The sequence below is a fragment of the Dunckerocampus dactyliophorus genome, chromosome 19 (genome assembly GCF_027744805.1).
Source record: "Dunckerocampus dactyliophorus isolate RoL2022-P2 chromosome 19, RoL_Ddac_1.1, whole genome shotgun sequence".
Classification (NCBI taxonomy): Eukaryota; Metazoa; Chordata; class Actinopteri; order Syngnathiformes; family Syngnathidae; genus Dunckerocampus; species Dunckerocampus dactyliophorus.
The window spans coordinates 18,288,520-18,310,079 of record NC_072837.1 but is presented as its reverse complement, the minus strand read 5'-3'; the positions used below and the strand labels follow the sequence as shown (position 1 = coordinate 18,310,079).

The 21,560-nt window shown below is 44.6% G+C and overlaps 1 protein-coding gene across 3 annotated transcripts in view; it reads right to left on the bottom strand.

Moving 5' to 3' along the window:
* The window catches only part of ino80 (INO80 complex ATPase subunit), a 48,306-nt gene that overhangs the window by 3,990 nt on the left and 22,756 nt on the right, over window positions 1-21,560 (bottom strand). The window contains exons 27-34 of one of the 3 annotated variants that reach the window (XM_054761725.1): window positions 9,727-9,854; window positions 4,684-4,778; window positions 4,314-4,386; window positions 2,819-2,977; window positions 2,646-2,748; window positions 2,477-2,565; window positions 1,045-1,197; window positions 247-451 (exon numbers count right to left, since the gene is read on the bottom strand). In XM_054761725.1, the coding sequence (XP_054617700.1) occupies window positions 247-451; window positions 1,045-1,197; window positions 2,477-2,565; window positions 2,646-2,748; window positions 2,819-2,977; window positions 4,314-4,386; window positions 4,684-4,778; window positions 9,727-9,854 (1,005 nt within the window). Of the gene's footprint in view, window positions 1-246; window positions 452-1,044; window positions 1,201-2,476; window positions 2,566-2,645; window positions 2,749-2,818; window positions 2,978-4,313; window positions 4,387-4,683; window positions 4,779-9,726; window positions 9,855-21,560 lie in introns of all 3 variants that reach the window. The other 2 variants (XM_054761726.1, XM_054761724.1) reach the window with 2 other exon arrangements.

Genomic DNA, 21,560 nt, shown 5'->3' with positions numbered 1-21,560 from the left:
TGCCGTCCATCCAACACTGTATTGTGTACTACAAAAACAGGGCACAAAAAAGGCTAACCTTTCCAGCCAATTTCCATATTGTCAAGGCGCTATTGTGTGTTAAATACGCCAGCAGCTTCTCCTGCTCTCCTGCTCTGCCTGTCCTTTCCTGACAAATGTTTACTGCAAGCACAGGCTGAGGGGCGGGGACAGGCGGATGACACCATTGTCTAATTTGCATAATTGACGCAAAAAAAGTGTGCTCACCGTTCATGTTGTCCGAGACGGAGCCGGACACGGATGCAGGGGAGCTGGTGGCGCGGGACTGCTGCGCGGACGACAGCGGCTCGTCCACGATGACCAACATGTCGCTGCTGCTCTCGTCAGCGTCCGGCGGCAGCGAGCCGGGTTGAAGCTCGCTGCTCAGCGAGATCTGTTGGCCGACAGGAGCACACAAAGACACGCACACGGGCTGGGGGTCAGCACCACAGCGATGGGGAGGGGGGAGTCATAGCAAGGGACAGGTTCGATAAAGAGACCCGTAGAGAGGTCCAAGTTCAGGGAGCAAAGAGTTCAGCGTGAGGAGGAACGAAATGGAGAAGGAAAAGGATAGGAGGAGGAAGTGAGAGCAGCAGGACCGCAGGAAAACATGAAAAACAAACAGAACAACGATTAAAGATGTAATTATTAGAAAATTAGGTTGCAGAAAAACGAGAATAAAGTCAAAATATGATGGGAATAAAATCATGATTACGAGAAGAAAATTTACAAGAACAAAGTTGAAATAGTTGGGGGAAAAAACCCCAGCAAAAATGAAAAAAAAAGCTGTAATTTTACAAAAATAAAGTCAAAATATTAAAAGAAAAAAGTTGGAATCTAACGAGAAAAAAGTCACAATTTTGAAATATTATGAGGAAAAATAATGTCATTTTAGTAGCATAGATTTGAACATGTTTTTTTGAGTCGGAGTATTAGGAGAAGAAAAGAATAGGAGGTGAAGTGAGAGCAGAATTTGAAGAGGAAGGAGAGTTTGTGGATGTGAGCCACATCATGGCGATGCCTCACCTCGCTGAAGGGGCTGGGCATGGCCGAGTCCATCTCCACGCTGAGGAAGGAGTCGTCTCCGTCCGCAGACAAGTTGGAGTTGTCGGCCGAGGGCGCGTGCGAGATGACCAGGTTGGCCTCCTTCCTCTTCTTGTTCTCCGACTCCTCCGTCTTCTTCTGTCAATCGAGAACACGTCGTCATTGTTATCAGTGAAGGCAGCATCTCGTAAGGGAGACCGCAGGAGGACCTCTCACAAGAACCACAGGCCAGATTGTGAGGATATCTGATATATGATTCCCCGGAGGAGCATCTCTAATGATTCCCTGACCTCACATGTCACTTCACCGTCACTTGTGCACCATCAAGCGCACCATCTGAACAGGCGGAGGACGCACAGATTTCAATGTCAGTGGACATTCACAACAGTGGAGAGTGAGAATTATCACAGAAATGAGCGATGCACACCGCTAACTTTCTGCTTCTCCAGACCGATATGGTAACTTTTTGATGTCTACTTTTCAAATGTAGTCAAACTTTCAAACTTGACTTGTCCTAATCAAATATGACATTACTGCAACCACACCACTACTATCAGGAGAACCAGAGTACAGAGCGGACGGAGCCACCTGCTGTGACCCAGCAAAGTGCACTATATTCGGACACGTGCTGCGAACAGCCGGTGTGCCGCTACGGAGGTCAGGAGAACCGGAGTATAGAGCGGGAGGGGCCGCTTGGAGTGGGCCGGCAAGGTGCACTGTATTCGGGCACACGCTCCGAGTAGCCGGTGTGACGCCACGGAGGTCTCTGGCAAACCTTTAGCATTTTTCAAATGCTGCGGCGCTGGCGTTTCAGGCAGCTGATGAGGTTTTTTGTGTGCTTGATGTTTTTTTTCCTCATCGCGGAGCATTTGGTACAATTAGCACGCAAAATGTCTTCCTAGGAAATAAAATATTACAAGAAGAAAATGAACAAAGATGATTTAAGAGGAAAGTTGAAATATTTGGAAAATGTAAAAAACTTATATTAAAAAACAGCAAAAATGGGAAAAAAAGAAGCAAAAACTGAAGTTGATACTATCCATCCATCCATCTTCTGCCTCTTATCTGAGGTCGGCTCGCGGGGGCAGCAGAGGAGCAGGGAGGCCCAGACTTCCCTCACCCCGGCCACTTCGTCCAGCTCCTCCCGGCGGATCCCGAGGCGTTCCCAAGACAGTTGAGAGACATAGTCTCTCCAACGTGTCCTGGGTCTTCCCTGAAGCCTCCTACTAATAACAGGCTTTTTCAGCAATACGACAAAGCTGAGATGCAGTTTTTTCTTGAAGTATGTGTCACTTCTGAGCACATCTGCATGTGTTGCTTTACAAAATATCAAAGTGGCAAAGTTGCATTCTTTATTTTTTCACCATGTGGCCTTCGCTGGAAAACACCCCTGGCATATACAAAATGGTCGTACCTTCTCAGCATACTTCTCCCTCTTCCTCTTGCGCTCCTTCACTTTGCTGCTCTCCTCCTGCTGTCGCTTCTCCTCCTGCCGCTGACGCACTGCAGGGGGCGACAGTCTGAAGTAACCCGAGATCTTTGCATATGTGTGTGTGTGTGTGTATTTTAACATCAGCACTCACGTTTCTTCTCCAGCTCGTCATCGTCCAGCAGCAGGCTGACCACCTCTTTGGGTTTGAGCGTGTCGGGTTTGAAGTTGCCGCCGGAGATCACGACCCTTTGGATCTGAAGAAACAGTCAAGTGTAATTTAGCTTTTTTTTTTCCCACTGTGCCTGACGCCTGCACCGTCCAGACCTCGCTCTTCTCCTTGGCGCGCTGCAGAATGCGCTCCTCGATGGTCCCCTGGCAGATGAGCCGATAGACGGTCACCTGCTTGGTCTGACCCAGCCGGTGGGCTCGGTCCATGGCCTGCTGGTCCACTGTGGGGTTCCAGTCGCTGTCATAGAAGATAACCTGGAGGAAGACCAGGACGGTTGAATCCCCTGAGACTGTTTTCCCTCACTGAGCTGCTCTTTAACCTGACAGATGTCCCGAGTTAGCCATCGCTTCCACATCTTTTGTCAGGGGAAGTTAATCCCACTTGAACTCACGGCAGAGAGAGCGGCAGATTAGGGTAAAGCGTGTTAAATGCAGACATTGTCTTTGGATGTAAGATGAAGCACTGCTGTCCAACAAAATGGAGCACTATTACGTTTGTAAAGGAAAAGAATTTAGCAGGTTTATGCAAAAAATACACAACATTTTCCCATGAAAGCATGTAGGTGGGTGGCACACATACGCTATTTGGTGCACATCTGGACAAAAACGCTAACTCTCATTGATTCTTTTTTTTTTGTAAAAGAAATTACAGTCATCCCTCGTTTATAGCCGTTAATTGGTTCCAGACCTGACCCCGATAAATGAATGTCCGCGATATAGGATTCAATGTTAATAAATTGAATATTTATGCAGTTAGCGCATAGAAAACCTGTTTATGACTAATACAGTTTTTAACATTATTAGAGCCCTGTAGACATGAAATAACACCCCTATAGTCACCATTACACTCATATTATTCATTGTTTATGCGACAGGGACTCCTGACAGCCACTATCTAGCAAGCTAGCGAGCGAACCAGTTAGCCTCGAACTTTCTCTAAAAAGTAACAATTGTTACGGCTGCCACATTTCTCAACGATTCCAAAATCAAAATGCACAATTCAGTCAGACATTTAGTGTTCTGGGTATATTGTGCCATTACACGGTGTTAGCATGCTAGCAGTTAGCATTGCTAGCATGCTAACATTAGCATAGTAGTATTTTCTGCCAACATACACAGACACGTAGTGCTACCATGCTAGGTGTTGCATGCTAATGTAACATGTTAGGATAGGAGCCTTTTGAGACGTTTTAAGTACAAACTTACAGAAACACCTAGTGCTACCATGCTCAGTGTTAGCATTGCTAGCATGCTAACATTATCATGGTAGCATTTTTATCCATTTTCATTAGTATTAACATTGGCAAACATGGTAACATTTTAGCCGTTTTCATGAAGCGACACTTATATAAACACTTGCTGCTATCATGTTTGGTGTTGGCATGTTAACATTAGCACTTGCATGCTAATATTAGAATAGTAGCATTTTTTTTTACATTTTTCTAAAAGGGGCAAAGTTGCATGCTTTCATTTTCCACTATGTGGCCCACGCTGGAAAAACATTTGGCCCCCTTGGTGTAGATTGTGCAGGGACGATGTGACCTTTGAAGGTCGCTAATACATTCTAAAATGTAAATAAATGCTGACTCACGGTGTCTGCAGCAGTCAGGTTAATGCCCAGCCCGCCTGCCCGGGTGCTCAGCAGGAACACAAAGATGTCCGTCCTGTTGAGGGGCAGCGAGAGGGCCGTTACATCACATGGCAAGGCGTCATGAGCCCATGTCTACTGTACTTACAGAGACATCATATTACATTGCAATGTCAACTCAAATGAAACTCAGTGGAAAAATTGATGGAACAAAGCATAAAAACTTAACACATAACTTAGCATAACTGAAACTGGTTGACATGCGGTAAAAAGGCCTACAGTCATTACTGCTCCCTCCACATTCCTCCTGACATTTGCACCGATTGAAGCCATCTGCAAGGAACACACACAGATTGGCTTCGCGTGCACCCACCGACTCTGGAAGTCCGCCACCATGTCTCTGCGCTCGGAGATCTTGGAGGACCCGTCCAGGCGCATGTAGGTTAGCTTGCGGTAAACCATGTACTCCTGCAACGCACAAACCAGGAAGATGTAGTGAGAGTACTGTAAATCTACGCTCCAATCACTGCCTCTTTTCAGGTAACCACCAAGTCTCCTCTTGACGCCGGTCTACCAAAGTTCACAGCCAGGTCAGATAACATTGGCATTAACCACTGTGGCTGTAGGCAGCCTCCTGTAGGCCACAAGGTGGCGGCAGCTGGTCAGCATCCAGCAGCTTTATCTACCTCTGATGTTGGTGTGAAAGTCACATGTGTTCTGCCTACTGCTATTACAACATCGGTTCTGTCGCTGCTGTGTTGTGCAATATACTTGGAGTCAAAGAGAGCTATGTTGTCCTTTCCACTTTCTCATGCACTCCAAATTATTATTAAAGTTGGAGAAAAAAAATTTCCTCGTTCCAAAACATCTGAAATAAGAGTCTCCCTCCAATTATCGCCTGCACGTCAGGCAGTAAGAGGGCCGCATACCAAAAATCAAAGATGCGGGGGGGCCCATTTTGTTTTATGCATTTTTTTTTATTTTGTAAAAAGGCTACAAAAAATTTTGATCTATTTAAAGTAGGGCTGTCAATGGATTAAAATATTTATCACAGTTAATCACATGTTGTCCATAGTTAACTCATAATTAACTACAACTAATCACAGATAGAAAGACGTTTTATCTATAATAAGTGTACCTTTGAAAGATCCCCCCATCAACATGAGACTGGATAATACGTTTACTTTTTGCACATTTTTGTTGATTAAACATTCTGTTGTTTTTTTAACAGCTCAACACAAAATGGACCACAGTGTATAAAAAACAAACAGTGTACACGTGGACATTGTCCATCAGTCACATCTCATTCTCTTCAAGCAAACAGTCTCACGAAATACGTGAGTAACGCGTGAAGCTTGGTTATTAGTATCAACATTTCAGCTTCTTTTGCCTTTTTGCTCAATTTTTTTCATTTTTTTTGCTGAGATTTTTCAATAGAATTTTATTTTTACAATGCGCCACGGGCCAATAAAAAAACGAGCCGGGGGCCGCAAATACTCCCCTCGCCGCACTCTGCCCCGCCGCTCCCGAGTTAGAGCATTTTATACGCGTGACGACGTGGCTACTTCCCACCCTTGGATAGCAGAAGGTTCTAGAGGGACAGCTTGGTTTGATCTGAACGCTCCTGCCATAAGCGCATCTTTGATCATCATTCTGCCATCCATCCATCTTTCGGAATTCCCGTCTGACTCAGAGACGTTCACCCCAGACACGCGACGACGGAGGCAGGAGTGGACCTTCTATCTTCCCAGTCGTGTGCACGTTGAAGAGCAGGGGTCACACGGCAAACAGCGGTGATGAGGTGACATGTTGATCTCTCTTTAAGCATCCAAACGCGACGCCCTTGATGGCACGCACGCATCAACACTCACCTCCCCAAATCATTACAGATGATAGCAACCATTTGATACTGCGCACCACCCCCCCTTCTCCAAACCTCCGTCACAACACGGCCTGCCCTCCCCAGGCTCCCATCTGTTCCGAGTGAAGGCAACATTTCGGGCCATTAAAAAAACAAAAAAACACTCCTGCGTTCGCGTTTTGATATCTTGCCAGCAGGGTTGAAGCCTGCAGCAATCAAAATCCATCAAAACTGATGATGAACTTGGTAAAATGCTGCATTTTTCATAAAGCTCTTGTATCACAGCAAGGGTGCGCTTAATATGCACACCCTGACAGCTCGCCTTTTACGGCATATTAGACTTTTCCTGATTTATTGTTGTTGTTTTTTTTAGTTTAGTCTTGCAAACATGGATGTGTTAGGTTTTACTGGACATGTTTTTTTTTTTGGACAGAGAGGTTGTAAAGTTCCTTTTAGGGACAATAAAAATTCCTGATTTATGAATGAAAATGTTGGCATTGACAGCATACTTCCGGATGGCTATTGTCTCATCAGTGTAACTTTACTCTCACCAGTGTAGCGCACTACTCTACTGCCGCTTAATGAACAAGCACACATGCAGTGGACATTCACACAGGAGCTGCTGTCTGCCACTCTCTACATTGCTAACCTGCCGCTAGCACTCAGCTAGCAGTCAACTCTAGCTAGCTGACGTCACACGCGTCACTTCCCAGCACCGCATCTTAAAGGCGCACACAAGCCACGGATACTGTATTAAATTTCATGTCTTCTGAATGCCTTATATTTGTATTTTTGTTCATTTAGCCATATTTATGCTAGAGAATTCTAAATTTAGGCCATGAATATGTACAATTTGCTTAAAGGGATAGTTCGGCTTTTTTGACACGACATCCCCATCAGCATTGTAGTCCAATAACGGCAACTTACCCCCCCACTTGGTCTCCTAAGTCCGGTTCTGGTCAGATTTCCGTGATGAAGATCGTAGTTCCACTTAGTTGCTGGGGACAATTAAGTCGAGAGTTTGGCTTCTCAAAACAATATGCGTTCAAAAGATTCATATGTTTGCATCACAAAAATGCCTTCTCAAAAAAATCAGCCCTCACAAAACGCTGGCCGTTATATATTTGTCTCCCGCCGCATTCCTGCGCACTGTGGCCTGTGCGTTCATCTGTGCCGCGGCCATCTTGTTTACGTGTGTGTTCCACAGCGGAAGAAGATGCGAGCGTCTTCGTCGCATTCACATGAACGCACGAGCGACAGTGCGCAGATATAACGCTGAGTGTTTTGTGAGGTTTGAGTTTTTGAGAAGGCATTTTTGTGATGCAAATGTACTCATCTTTTGAACGCATACTGTTTTTAGAAGCCAAAGTCTTTAATAATTGTACCCAGCACCTCAGTGGAACTACGCTCTTCATCACGGAAATCTGACCAGAACTGGACTCAGGAGACCAAGTGGGGTTAAGTTTCTGTTATTGGACTACAATGCTGATGGGGGTGTCATACAACTTCATGTCACAATATCCAAACTATCCCTTTAAACATGCAAATGTTTTTTAGTACTAATAGACCAGATTCAACCACGAAACAGCGACCACTTATTAATTCATTCATTTTTGAAAACCCGCGATGGAGCGGGGGCGCAATGTTCGAACCGCAACGGACTTCTGTACACCTTTCAATGTTACTTTTCACTGCGAAATTAACATGATTAACATGTGCTTGGGTGTCATGAGCACTTTGAGGTGTGTAGCGAAGCCTGCTTTTTAGCCGTCTTCAGGAAGTGGTGGGAAACAGTCCTCTCCATCCGAATCATAACGCGTCATTCATGAACCAGGAAGCAGCGTGCCAGCCAACAGCACCTTTAACAACGTTAACTAGCGGGCCCTGCGCTCTCCTCAGCAACATTCTCGTCGTTGGCATTGCTAAAACTTTTGTTTTCGTGTGAAGTAGATCTTGCAGTCAAGCAGACCCAGTAAGACACAGATGGAGGTTTGTGTTTAGCATTCTGGCCCTCTAAGCAGCCAACTATTCAGTCAGCTGGATCCCAAATTCAGGCGTTTAGCAAGAATTCCAAACCCCCCCGTGAGAACCCTGCTGCAGGGTTGCAGCAGCCCAGCAGCAGTGTTATTCTTCTTCAGGCCACCTACTTCTCCACGATCCATCACCTCCAGCAACATGATGTTTACAACCAAAACAATGATGCCAATGACAGAGATTAGCGTTCCCCTCTCGCTCTCTGTCTCCAAATCAACTCCATCTGCAGAACTGTCATTGCCGAAGCAAGCGAACATGCAGTTCTCATAGCGGGCCTCTTTAACCCATTAGCGGAGGGGATGCTGTCACCGCCATCCATTATGACGGTATGAGGTCACTAGCAACAACACACCATCTTAGCGTTCTCACCTCCGACGTGAGATACTCCCAGAGTTTTCCAGACGCACAGGAAGACGGTCCTTAAGAGAGTGGGGCCGCAAACCCCCTGGCCATCCAAGATAATGGAGCCAGGCTCCATTGTGATGTTTGCAACAAATATGGAGGCCACAACAGCTTGGCGCAAGAAAAACATTCTTAATTGCTGTACTTGATCTTATTCCCCTCCCTTTTTTTGTGCCGAATCGCTTTAGCCCTTTTCAACCCTGAGGCTACTTGCCAGTCCCGTCACCTCCCCTAACCCAGCTGGCTGCCTCACTCCCCTCCAGATGAGACCCCCACTAATTAACCCTGACCTGCTAATTAGCAGCCTCATGGCCGCACTAACGAGGGACAGGCAGGCTGATTAGCCACTCGGAGGAGCTTCTACCGGTGGAGGTGAAGCAGTTAAACAAGCTTTGTTGGCAGTTTAAAGCAGGGGTGTCCAAAGTGCGGACCGTGGCTGTTTTTCTTTTTTTTTATCGGCTCGCAGCACTTTCTAAAACTATAATTGAATAAAAAAACTGAAAAAAAACAGCAAAAATGGAAAGATCTGCAGTAATTTTACAAGAATAACGTCAAAATATTAAAAGAAAAAAGTTGTAATCTGACGAGAAAAAGTAGTAACTTTACAAGAATAACACTATCATTATGAGGAAAAATAACATCATTTTACTAGCATAAAGTTGAAATATTACGTTTTTAAAGTTTCTTTAAAAAGTACAATTATGAAAAAATAAAGTTGTAATTTTTGGAAAATTGGGTTTGGGGGAAAAAGTTTATGAATTATTATGGGAATAAAGTCCAAATAGTATGTAAATAAAGTCATAATATTACAAAAAGAACATTTACAAAGATCATTTCACTTAAGAAGAAAGAAAAATATTTGGACAATTTTTTTTTTAATGCAAAAATGGGGGGTCGGGGGGGGAGTTCATAGAAATAATATACTTTTTCACCTACGTACTGTATATCACAAAGCTGAGATGGATTTTTTTCTTGAAATATGTTAGCATTTTACAAAACATCAAAGTGGCCCCTGCATCCTTTCATTTTTCAGTGTGTGGCCCTCGCTGGAAAAAGTTTGGACACCCCTGATTTAAAGATTAAATGTGTGGATGTGTGTGTGTGTGTATGTGTTTATACCTCCAGTAGGTCGATCATGCGAGTCATTTGGGAGTAGATGAGGACTCGGTGCCCCTGTGCCTTTAGTCGACTCAACAGGACGTCCAAGGTGTGAAGCTTGCCGCTTTCCGTGATCAGACTCTCCTTATCTGCAGGGGAGAAGAGCATCAACTTTCAATATGAGTGCCTTGGCAGCCATCTCTATTCTGACGTTAGCCACAATCCGCTAATCAATGCCAGTCTTCAATGAGCTGTATTCTTCAGGATAAAGGTTCTTTCACCTAAGCAGATCAGCTCAGGGTTCAATCCTCTTAAAGCAGGCTCCACTCGGCTGATGGGTTAAAAAAGCCTGTGCCCTTATTGACCAGGCCGCTAATAGGAGCTATAAGCAGGAGAAAGTGCACGAAAAAAGGTGATTTACGCTGCAGTGGCACAAAAGAACAAACATGCAATGGGGCAGTTGGTGGTTGGAGGTTAGGCGTTCCCGCGACAGCGAGCAGCCTGAGGCCCGCTTGATGAGGAATTAACGTCATCTGGACAATGACGGGTCGAGAGAAGGGGCGAGGGCTGCCACCGACCCGCTGACGGCCACACTATGGTCCTGAGTGTGGCCAGGTCCAGGGGCGGGTGACGGGGTCAGGCCAGGGTTACGAGACAATCCCGACGGGAGAACGGCCACAAGCCTCGGAACTGATGTCCAGAATGATTCCAAATGATGGCCAAGAGGCATCGAATAAACATCGTTTGCTTCAAACTGTCAATGCATCACAGGTGGTATGCCCAACGGACCCCTCCAAACACCAACAGGATCTTGTCCCCCCCTCAGTGGCAGCATTCTATGCTAATGTGCACTCCTACTGAACCGTGACCCGTGACCCTTTAGTGCAGCCACCCCAGCAAGGTCAGGGCCTGCCGAGGTGTTAAAGAGGAACTAATAGAAGCGATGAACAAGGGGGAAACGCCCTGGGGAGCTATTGAAGGGTCTCACCTCCGGGTCAATGCGCAAAGTTCAGGTCGAGCGCGGGAAAAAAAAAGTTAAATTGTGAGGTCATTTTGGGACGGTGATTTGTCCGCGCTTCTGCCTTTCATGGCAGAGAATAAAGACATGACACAAAGTCACACAGCTTTATTGGCAAGGTACAGCAACATCGACCTGATGAGTAAAAACCAAAAAAAAAGCCTTTATAGCCTTCAAGTAACACAAAAGGCTATAAATATTTAGGGCCAATGATTTCTGCGTTAACGGAGTCATGGAATTGGCCAGTAAAAAGTGAATCTACCAGGGGTGTCACGAGACGAGATGATACACAAGATTGGGTCTACAAGAGCGAGATGAGACGAGATTTTAACATCACTTTTAAGAAAGCTACAATGAAAAAATATTTACGTGTTTATGTGTTGCAATCTCTAATTCATTTTCTACTACGTTACACTCTTCTGCACTTTGTGTGTATGCTAGTGGCCCCGCCTCCACCCACTGAGACAAAGAGACTGTATGACTGACAAAAGGGCTCACTCTGTTCATGCCGTTGTTCTATGGAACAAACGTGCCAAGGTGCAGAAAACCAATGCACAGTGTGAACCATCTGTTTGGAGGCGAGAGGCAAGGAAAACAGACACGCATGCACATGGCAATATATCGAGGCAGGCAAAATGATAAAAGCTCATTTTCATCTATTGTGTGATTAATTAATTTATTTATTAACGTCCCGGGCCTACTGCCCACGAGACAGTTTTTTCTGAACGAGAAATGTCACGTTTTAATCTTGCGAGAGCTTGTGACACCCATGCAATCTACTGTTAAACGCGAAATCTCGTGGAAATTGACATAATGTGAATGAAATGCTGTCATCGTGAGGAGAAGGAACGTTTGCATGGGGAAGTATTTCACCGGCGGACCGCTCAAACGGAATCTCACCACAAACACTATCCCCCAACTCCACTATCACAGCTTTTTTAGCTAAAAACAAACTGTAAAACGGTGTTGAAGTTAGTTGGGTTTGTTGTTGCATAACTGTGGCTCAAGCATGCAGTGATAAACAACCGGCTCCAAAGTGGTGATTTTCATCTAACCGCCCAGATCGCAAAAAACGCCGCTTGGCGGGGTCGCAAGGGCATCGCATAGTGTGATGTTGCTCAACCCCAGCCGCCAATGTGTTGCCGCTTTGCGGATAATGTGCTGACATGTGGGATGATATAGTGTGCCATAAAGTTAGGCGGTAAACAAGACTCAGTCAGCACTTTTAGCGGCTTATTTTTATGTTTGTGATTGGACAACAAAAGACATCATGAGCCGCTTCCCCTTCGGCAACATTTTGATGCTGGTAATCGTAAGAACGAGCAGATGGCTTGGGGAGGAAAACATCCCAACGCAGCAAACGAGCATGTGGCTTGGCGGCAGAGGTGCACGGGTTCAAAACACTTAGTTCGTTAGACCAGTGGACACTATCAAGTCGAGCCAAGAAAGATGAATAAATGGCTTCTTTTTTTTATTTTTTTTTAGAAGTTCTGTGGCTCATCTGGACCCACCATTGCACTCATGGCTTATATTACAGAACACATAGAGTCAGCTTCATGGCTGCAGGGGAATGCAAGACCACTGGGCAAAAATACGTGCGCAAACTGTGGGGGGGGGGGGCCCTCAGAGCAGAGGAACATATACGCCACAGACAGTCATAAAACATGACACGAGTAATGAAAAGAAACATTTGTTTGATTTGTGCATCAGTTTTTTTTTTTCATATATTTCAAATGGATGTCGGAGTGCATATTTTGCAAGTACAAATATACTGCCCACTAAATTGGGTATGACCACATATTTTGATCCTATGCAAGCACTGTATGAAAAAAGTGCATGGCATCAGTGCTGTATTTCATACTGCCAGTCCTCAGTATAATACTTATAATGCACAAAAACTACAATGGAAAAATACCTAGTTAACATTGTAAAATGAATTTGGGTATTATTTTTGGTAAGTCTTCAGTAAGTCATTTATTTTGCACAAATAGATATTACATGACAATGCATGCACACACAGGATTAATGTGCAGTCTGCACACTGTGTTCCAAGGTATTATGCAAATAGGATTTGAGTATCATAAACATATATCTTTTTGTTTTTCAGTGAAATTCATGGATGGCATTTTGTCTGTTTGGATTGCTGATATCCATAATTAGTTTGCCAGGTGAGCCCAATTAAAAGAAAACTACATCAAAAAGATGCTCCACATTATTAAGCATGTCACAGATTTCAAGCAATATGGGAAAGAATAAGGATCTCTCTGCTGACAAAAAAGCATCAAATATTGCAATGCCTTGGACAAGGCATGAAAACATTCAATAATTGACAAAAACGTTTGTACGGTAAAGAAATTTGTGGCTGATTGAGATGACAGCTGGGATTTCTGCCAGAAAAATGTATGGAATCAAGAGAGCACCTGCTAAAAAGCCAAGACAAAGCAGCAAACAGGTATCTGAAGCTGCTGGTGTCTCTGAAGTCCCATGAACCTCCAGTTATGCATAAACCTACTACTGTATTTGGCCACCCCTAACCAATACTCACAAGCAGAAACAGTTGCAGTGGGCCAACAAATACATGAAGATTAATTTTCAAACAATCCTGTTTACTGATGAGGGCCGTGCAACCTTGGGTGGTCCGGATGGATGAAGTAGAGTGTGGCCAGCATATCTGAATAAGGCCGTGATGTTAGCAAGGAGGTGGCTGAGTCATGTTTTGGATCAGAAGCCCGTCACTGAAGGTGTGAAAACGACCTCAGCAAAGTATGTAGGGTTTCTGACCGACCACTTCCTTCCATGGTACAATATGAAGAACCGTACCTTCTGTAGCAAAATGACCTGCATGCATGACAATGCACCATCTCATGATGCAAAGAATACCTACCACTCTGTCATTGGCTGTTATGGGAATAAAAGGAGAGAAACTCATGGTTTGCACCCCTTCTTTTCCCCTGACTTCAACCCAATTGAGAACCTATGGAGCATCGTCAAGTAAAAAATCGATGAGGGTGGCAGGCAGATCACAAGAAAAGGGCAGCTGTGGGAGGCTCTTCTGACATCTTGCAAAGAAATTCAAGCTGAATGTAAGAATTGTGAAGGTTATATGAAAGAAGGGATCTTATGTTAACATGTACCTTGGCCTGTTCAAATGTTAGTGATTGAAATAACTTTTCCTTTCAGTAAATATGACCTCCTTATGCTGCAAATTCAACAAATGACCATTTTCGGTTCTGCATAATAACGTGGAACAGTGCATTTTAAGTTTTTATTTTTGAAAAACATACTGTTACCAGTGGGAGGTTTGTTCAATAACACTCAAATTGTACTCTCAAGGTTGACGACTTGAAAATTATGGTGACTGTAATTTATATTGACTATTTAACAAAACCGCAGAAAAATATCATTTGCATAATTGGAACACAGTGTATAGTCATACAGTATGTACCTGATAAATATACTTTATAGTGTACATACACTGGAAAGTGACTGTACGTGACGCTTAACATTAGTTTTTGATTTAATAAAAATAAAATGACTTTTCAATTGTGCAACTTATTTGACTTATTTAATGTCTATTTTAGGGGTGTCCAATGTGCGGCCCTTTGTTGGCCCTCAGCACATTCTCAAAAAAAAAACACTGCCCTTATTTACAAATGTAAATAAGGGCAGTAATTTTACAAGAACAAAGACAAAATATTAGGAGAGTAAAGCATAAAGTTGAAATAGTAATGACCGAAACGGGGTATCAAAACTGCAATTTGCGGCCGGGGACACATTCTAAAAATAAAACCTAACAAAAAAATGAATTGGGTCCAATTAGCCGTGACAAATGAGGGACAACTTTCAACACTTGAATTAAATTTGAATTTCATTTCATCTTCATTTTTCAATGTTTATTTCTCCCTGCCCAAGATCTATATCGTCATTATTTTACCACCTACCTTTTTCACACCTTCCTTTCTTTTCCCACCGGAAGTGTATAAAATGCAAACGATCAAATGTCAGCAAGTAAAACACTGTAAAAGATACGGAGTGAATGAATGATTAGTAATAGATCTGGAGAAAGGCTTAAAAGAGATCCGCTTCTCCCGACTCCTTTTCAGACATGCTGAATTGTGCAAATGCAACCACGTGATGTTCCTCAATGTACCGTAAGTGGTTATGTGTGAGACAAATAAAGCATGCCATACCAAAACGACGGCATGGAGAGACCCCGCCCCGACAACACAAGCAAATCCCATTTGGTGTCACACCACTTTGCCGTTGCCACAGCAACACATATCAAGCTTCACCACCTGCCCCGCTTTCACAGCAAACCCCCCACACCCCGCCGGCCCAACCTCCCCATTCCTATCCAGCCTAACACGGGTGTTGGCCCTCCCGCCTCCTCCTGCCCGTGCCTCCTGCTGGCAGATTAGGCGCTCCTCCCTCTCCTCTCTCCACCACAACCTCCAGCTCCTTCGCCATCCTCGCCACCCTCCCTCCTTCCCGGCACAGCCGCCACTCCCTCCCCTCTGCTGTCTGTCCCCTGACGGTGTAATCCAATCCCTGTAGGGCCAGAGCCAGAGGCCTGACACGGTCCTGACCCAATTAGAGGCCTGCTGCCAGCTAATTAACCCCGGCCCAGCCCCGGTGCCTGGCGCCTGATACTCCCAAACTCACTACGGTGCTAATTTCATTAATATGACACAACGCTCTTCTCGTCCTGTTCTGTTCCCCCCACCCCACCCCAAATTTTCTTTTTCCCCAAACTACACGGGCCAGGAATGAGGCCAAACTGGAAGAAAAATCGAATGGGGGACTGCCTGATGAATGGTGATGGATGGTGGGTTATGTGAGAAAGAGAGACAGATGGGGGTCGATGGCAGGCCCTCACTGTATAATGATACATTACACTGTCTAATCAATAAGTCAATGGGCAACACTTGTTCGCCACTGCTGATGATGGAAATATTAGCTCGCTGCTACTTTGCCGCTATAGACGGGAACTTTAACTTAAACTTAATTTTCTGCTGGAGCCAGATGCCAGACACTTTTGGATGCCGGAGCTTGCATGCAAGACATAGTACCCCCATGTGTAACCAAGACGCCACTGCCTTCCCCACAAACTGCAAGGATGACAAACTGATGAAGACTTCCATGGTCTGTCATTATGGTCAATTACAGCGGCTGTGGGACACACACAAGTAGACTGTGCTCATCATGTGGGTAATGTCGCCCCCTTCAGTCTACAATGGGGCGTGCACGGGATAGTATCTTCTTGCTGTTAATATACAGCATTATGATTCGGGCACAATATATATATTTTTTCAAAACCGATACCGATAACTTTCTGCTTCTCAAGACCGATACGGCCCCGATACCTTAACTACTTATTTAGCTTGTAATTTGTGCAAACCTGGAGGTAACGGTACCTGTTGATTTGTCCTAATCAAACATCATGACATTACTACTATCACCTACTACCCTACTATCACCATGACTACTATCAGGAGAACCAGAGTATAGAGCGGGAGGAGTCACATGCTGTGGCCCAGCAAGGTGCACTGTCTTCAGGCACGCTCCAAGCAGTTGGTGTGCTGTTCCGGAGGTCTCAAACCTTTTGCACTTTCCAAACACCGCGGCGCTGGCGTTTCAGGCGGCTGATAAGGTTTTTTATGCTCGATGGGGTTTTTTCCCCCCTCACTCATGGCGGCGCATTTGGTACAAGAAGCACACAAAATGTCTTCCTCGGATAGTGAATGTTTGTTTACAAGTGAGCTCAGGAGAACGTCACAGGCAGGAGGAAAAAAAGGAGCACTTGATTTGCTCACCCGCACAGTACGAGTAATCTCACCTCAGTGGAGCGTTTGTTTTAAATTATCGGTCATCAGAGCTATTTTTAATCTTTGTCAGATTTATCCGTATGACGTCAAAATTCCCTCACATCGGACCGATAATTATTGTGCACCCCTAATGATTATTATTATTAATATTATTATTGGACCCTTTTACATGCTTACTTGCACATTTTGTTCTTGAATTCAGACAGAGACGGGACACCGGTGCCAGTTAAATGCTGCTTTTATTTTGGGGGGTAGGCGCAAAGTGATACCATGTTGTCATGAGCCCTACTCTATCAGAGCGCTTCCTGCCATTTTGCCTGGAGAGCGGAGTTCCTTTGAAGGGACAGGAAGGCCGAGCTGCAGTTCCCCCACAAGGAGTCAGACGGGACTCTCTCTCCCATGGCCTCCTGATTGATGCCTGATCGTTTCAATGGTTGCATATTTCCTCTCATCGCAGCGCTTATGATAACGGCCTGCGCACCGTGAGAAGGCCGTCATTTTGGGACGGGGGAGGTTCTTCTAATTACTGTAATGCGAGCAGGAGCTGCAGAGACAGTGTGGAAGGTTATTTCTGTGGTTCTGTGGCACGCCGGAATGTTCCGCAAGCAGATTTCCTTTCATACTGGTGATTTTTCTCATTTAAAACACAAAGAGGCCCCTTCAAGCGGTCCCATGTACAGTGCAGTGGACCCTTGGATAGCGTCATTCGGTCCGACTCTAACTGAAAAGGATGCTAAACGAATAAATTTTCCCCCATAAGAAATCCAATTAATCCGTTCCAGAAAGCCAAAAACTATAATTGTAAAACTATAAAAACGTGTTTCGAGTTAACACTGTTTAGAGCCAACCACTGACGACATCATAGACGGACAACGTAGCTGACTTCCAGTTGCGGTTGCCATTTTGTTAGCAAGCTAGGGATGCTATCAAGGACGTTTTGTGATAAAATAAATAAGAACACAGTTGGACTCGTGCAGTGCATTCATAACGCGACACGACGCGCTGTATTGTACGCTAACTGGAAAATGTATACAAACCGAGGCAAAATTTTGGCACAAATTTCAACGGTAACCGAACAACACGCCAGCCGGGGCGGAGGCTAACCGCGGATCTGCCTTAGTTTGGTTCCAGTGGGTCATTGGTGCATAAGAATCCGCCAATCGTGTGGAATTAACTACAGATAAGTCGCGTCATGAAGCAATTGAGGCCAAATGGAGTGCGGTAATTAGCTGCAACCAGCAGAGGCACTGTTGAGTCAGTTTCAAGTCATTAGAAGACCCACCTGCATTGTTTTGTGAGTCGGTGAAATAAAGTTTGTTCGTTCAGTCATAGTTTTTCTATTGCACTTTTCTTAAAATTAATGTACACATCTCAGCTCATCTCGTTCTCGTGGACCCAAGCTCGTGCATGGGCTCGTCTCGTGACCCCCCCAGTCAATACAGTAATACGACCAGAAAGCACATGGGAATTGTAACATCAAAATAACCTTGAAAGACGGCAGCCCCCACTGTTTTTTCCTTGCCTTATTCCTAATCTGTCCCGATTAGATCCCGTGGTCGATATCAGCGGGCAGCCGTACTCACGCCACGGCGCTCAAAACAAACAGTCACTCATTTGTTCTAAAAGGTGTGTGTGGAGGGGGTGGGGGCTGGGTAAGGCTGGGAAACTTTGGATCGGGCTACTGCACATATCTGAGCCTTGATGTGGCAACAATGTGTTCGGCGGAGGACGGGTGCCGCGCCGTTGGGTCACTTCCTTCCTGCTGAGGCTGAGAAAGAAGCGGTAGACCGGGACGCACCGAGAGGAGGTCCAAGCCCTGTTACTCATTCACTGGACCAGAACGGACCACCAGTTGGGAATGGGTGAGACGGACAGGAGGCTGTTAGCGTGGGAGAGCCTAAGAAGACACCTCACGTCCCTGAACGCACGCACGCACACACACACACACACACACACACACACACACACACACACACACACACACACAAAGGCACACACACACACACGATATCTAATAGTGTTACCTAACGAAACACTTGAACAATGAGCAGCAGATAAACTTCCTCGCTTTGTCCGCCTCCTCGTGACTTCACAGGAGCACTCAGACGGGTTCTCACAGACAAACGCAAATACTTGTTTTGTTTTCTCACTTGGACACATTCGCGGGTGAGTGGAAACAACTAAAAGTGTTTGTAGGGGACTGGGCGGGTTATTGATGGTGTTATTATTTTCCGTCGGGTAAAGTGACTGTGAAGTGACCAGTTGTTCTTTAATATTTCAACATTATGCTACTAAAATTATTTTTCCTTTTAATATTAAATGTTATATTTAAAATATTTAATTTTAATTTAATGTTATTAAATGTTATTCTTATAAAATGACAACTTTTTTCTCTTCATATTTAGACTTTATTCTTGTAAAATTACTGCAGATTTTTCCTTTTTTTGCTGTTATTTATTTTTTATTTTCTTACATTTTCTTGTAAAATTATATTTGTAGTATGTGCCGCGGGCCAACAAAAATAAACAGCCGCGGATCGCAAATGGACACCGGGCCGCACTTTGGACCTACATGGTGCTTACTAAGGGTCCAATAAAAACAATAACAACAACTGCAGTTTCGAGCTGTGATTTTTGGTACCTCCTGTCATAGTTTAGCAATAATATTTAATTCCATTCCAGCTCATTTTTAGTTCATAAATTTGTAGTACACATAGTGGATTTATTTTTTTCGGATTATTGGTCAATTTTTTAATTTGACTTTTTTTCCCCCCTCTGAAATAGGACGCTTTTTCCACAAAAAGGCACATCTCATTCATCCTAAGTCAGTAATCATTTATCCACATGTGATAATACATGTAAAATGTACTTGTTTCGACGCTCTTTGAACACACCATAGTTGCAGTTGCTGTGAAAGGTAAAACTTGTATACCATGTAACAATCCCGCCTGTGGCGCCAACGTCAAACCTGGATTATGCGCCTGAGGCACCAGCATAACGCCATGCCGCCTCGCTCCTCCCCCTTTAAATCCTCCTGCCTGGCTTGACGTGCACTTTCAAAACAAAAATGTGACCTTGCCACGACTGCAAGGGTTGTGATTGGTTATTTCCCGTCTGTGTACGACTCGTTTGCATGCCCAACTGCTGATTTTGGATCAACATTTGCAATGAAAGTGACTGTTGCAACACGTAAATTAGTCCCAGGTCCAATGACACTCTCTGTCTCTCTTGAATTGCTATTGTTCGCTCACGACAAAGGAATCTTACGAGCTCATAGTTCAATGAGAGAATGCTTGAATGCTAAAGTGTTTAGGCGTTAAAGTGCTTGAGTGCTAAGGTGCTAGGTGCACCTGCTGGTGCCCGACATACTTCTTGCATACATATCTTCCATATTTCTTGCCGTGTGTCCTTAAATGTAACAATGCGACCAGCAGTAGTGTACGTCACCCGTATGGTCACTCGTGGAGCCCTGGCTGACCAGGTACTATTAGCAAGTAGGGCAGTGACGTTGTGACGTACAGTGTACCGGTAATTGCAAAAACGACATTTTGTGTCTGCAAGTGCGAACAAAAGCGGACACAAAGAACACGCGTGATCACTTTCCCCTGCCAAAAGACTTTCCTGTTGTTTCGCGCGGCCAAAAGAAGGCGGCCATCGACACAATGTCTGACAGACAGTTTTATCGCAGGCGGCAGGGCCGAGTGGGTCAGCGAGAAGGGGAAGTGTTGTGTGCACGGCTGCGGTGGCCTCTCTCCTCGTGCACATCCATCAGCCGTGCATGTGAGGGCCTGGCAGCCAGTCGGCCTCCGCTGACACCACTCTCACCATCCCAGCTCCGAGCACACGTACGCACACGTAATCTCTTGGGGAAAAGCGATTGTGATGACGCGTACGTCGCTGGGGAGAGGACTGCTGATGCGACCCTTTCTGACTGACACTTTCAACCCTGAGCTGACCTCGTGTGGCATTTCCCACGGGCCGCTGAGGAACTTGATGTGTGCGTGTAGGAAACAAAGCTGGACAGTCAACCCATCTTCATCAGGGTGTGAAGCACATTTACCGGTCACTACATTAGGTACAAAACATCAGAGTAACAGCCCTTGAGTGTGATGCAGTACAGTACGCAGTACGCCACTGCAAGCTACAACCACAATAATCAACATATACCACTAATAAATAATAACAAGAAGATTGTTTTGGACTTATGCACAGTAATCCCTTGTTTATCGCGCTTCATTGGTTCCAGACACAACCTGTGATAAGTGAATTTCTGCAAAGCAAGATTCCTTAAATTGAATATTTGCGTAGTTAGAGCATATAAAACTTGTTTCAGACCTTCTAAATACGGGTTTAACATTATTAGAGCCCTCTAGACATGAATAACATCCCTATAGTCCCCTTTACACTACTATTATTACTATACTATATTAAGTATACTACAGTATATTACTATATTAATATAGACGACATAAAAAGAGAAAATAAGCTTTTTAAAAGGAAAACTGCACTTTGTTATTTTTGGAATGTTGACCGTCATCCACAATCCTTATGTGAGACATGAACACACGTCTCTCTTTTCTATGCATTCTAAAGATATAAAAACAGCTAAAAAGAGGCGGCTAAGAATGCACGTAATGGGAAGCATCTATTCCGTCTAGAAAGTCTTTTGAAAAAACCTCCAAAAAGCACCAACAACGCTCCATTTCCATAATGTGAGCTGCAAATTAGCCAAGCTACACAGACATTGTTATTATTATTGTTATTAACATTCTTACGGCCAAGAACTACGTTACAGCCAGCTAGCGACTAGCTCCCCCACACACTCGCTCACAATGCCTCAGGCCACGAGCGAAAGGTAATGCTCCATATTGGAGCTGCCGTCACAGCTGCTGTGTTTTTGTTTTTGAGTTTGGACAAGTTAACGCTATGTGTAGCGTTCCTTTCTATTTTGCTATGTGAAATCAATGCACCCAGGAAGGACGTTCTGCTAATGCTTAAAATGACCAAAATACT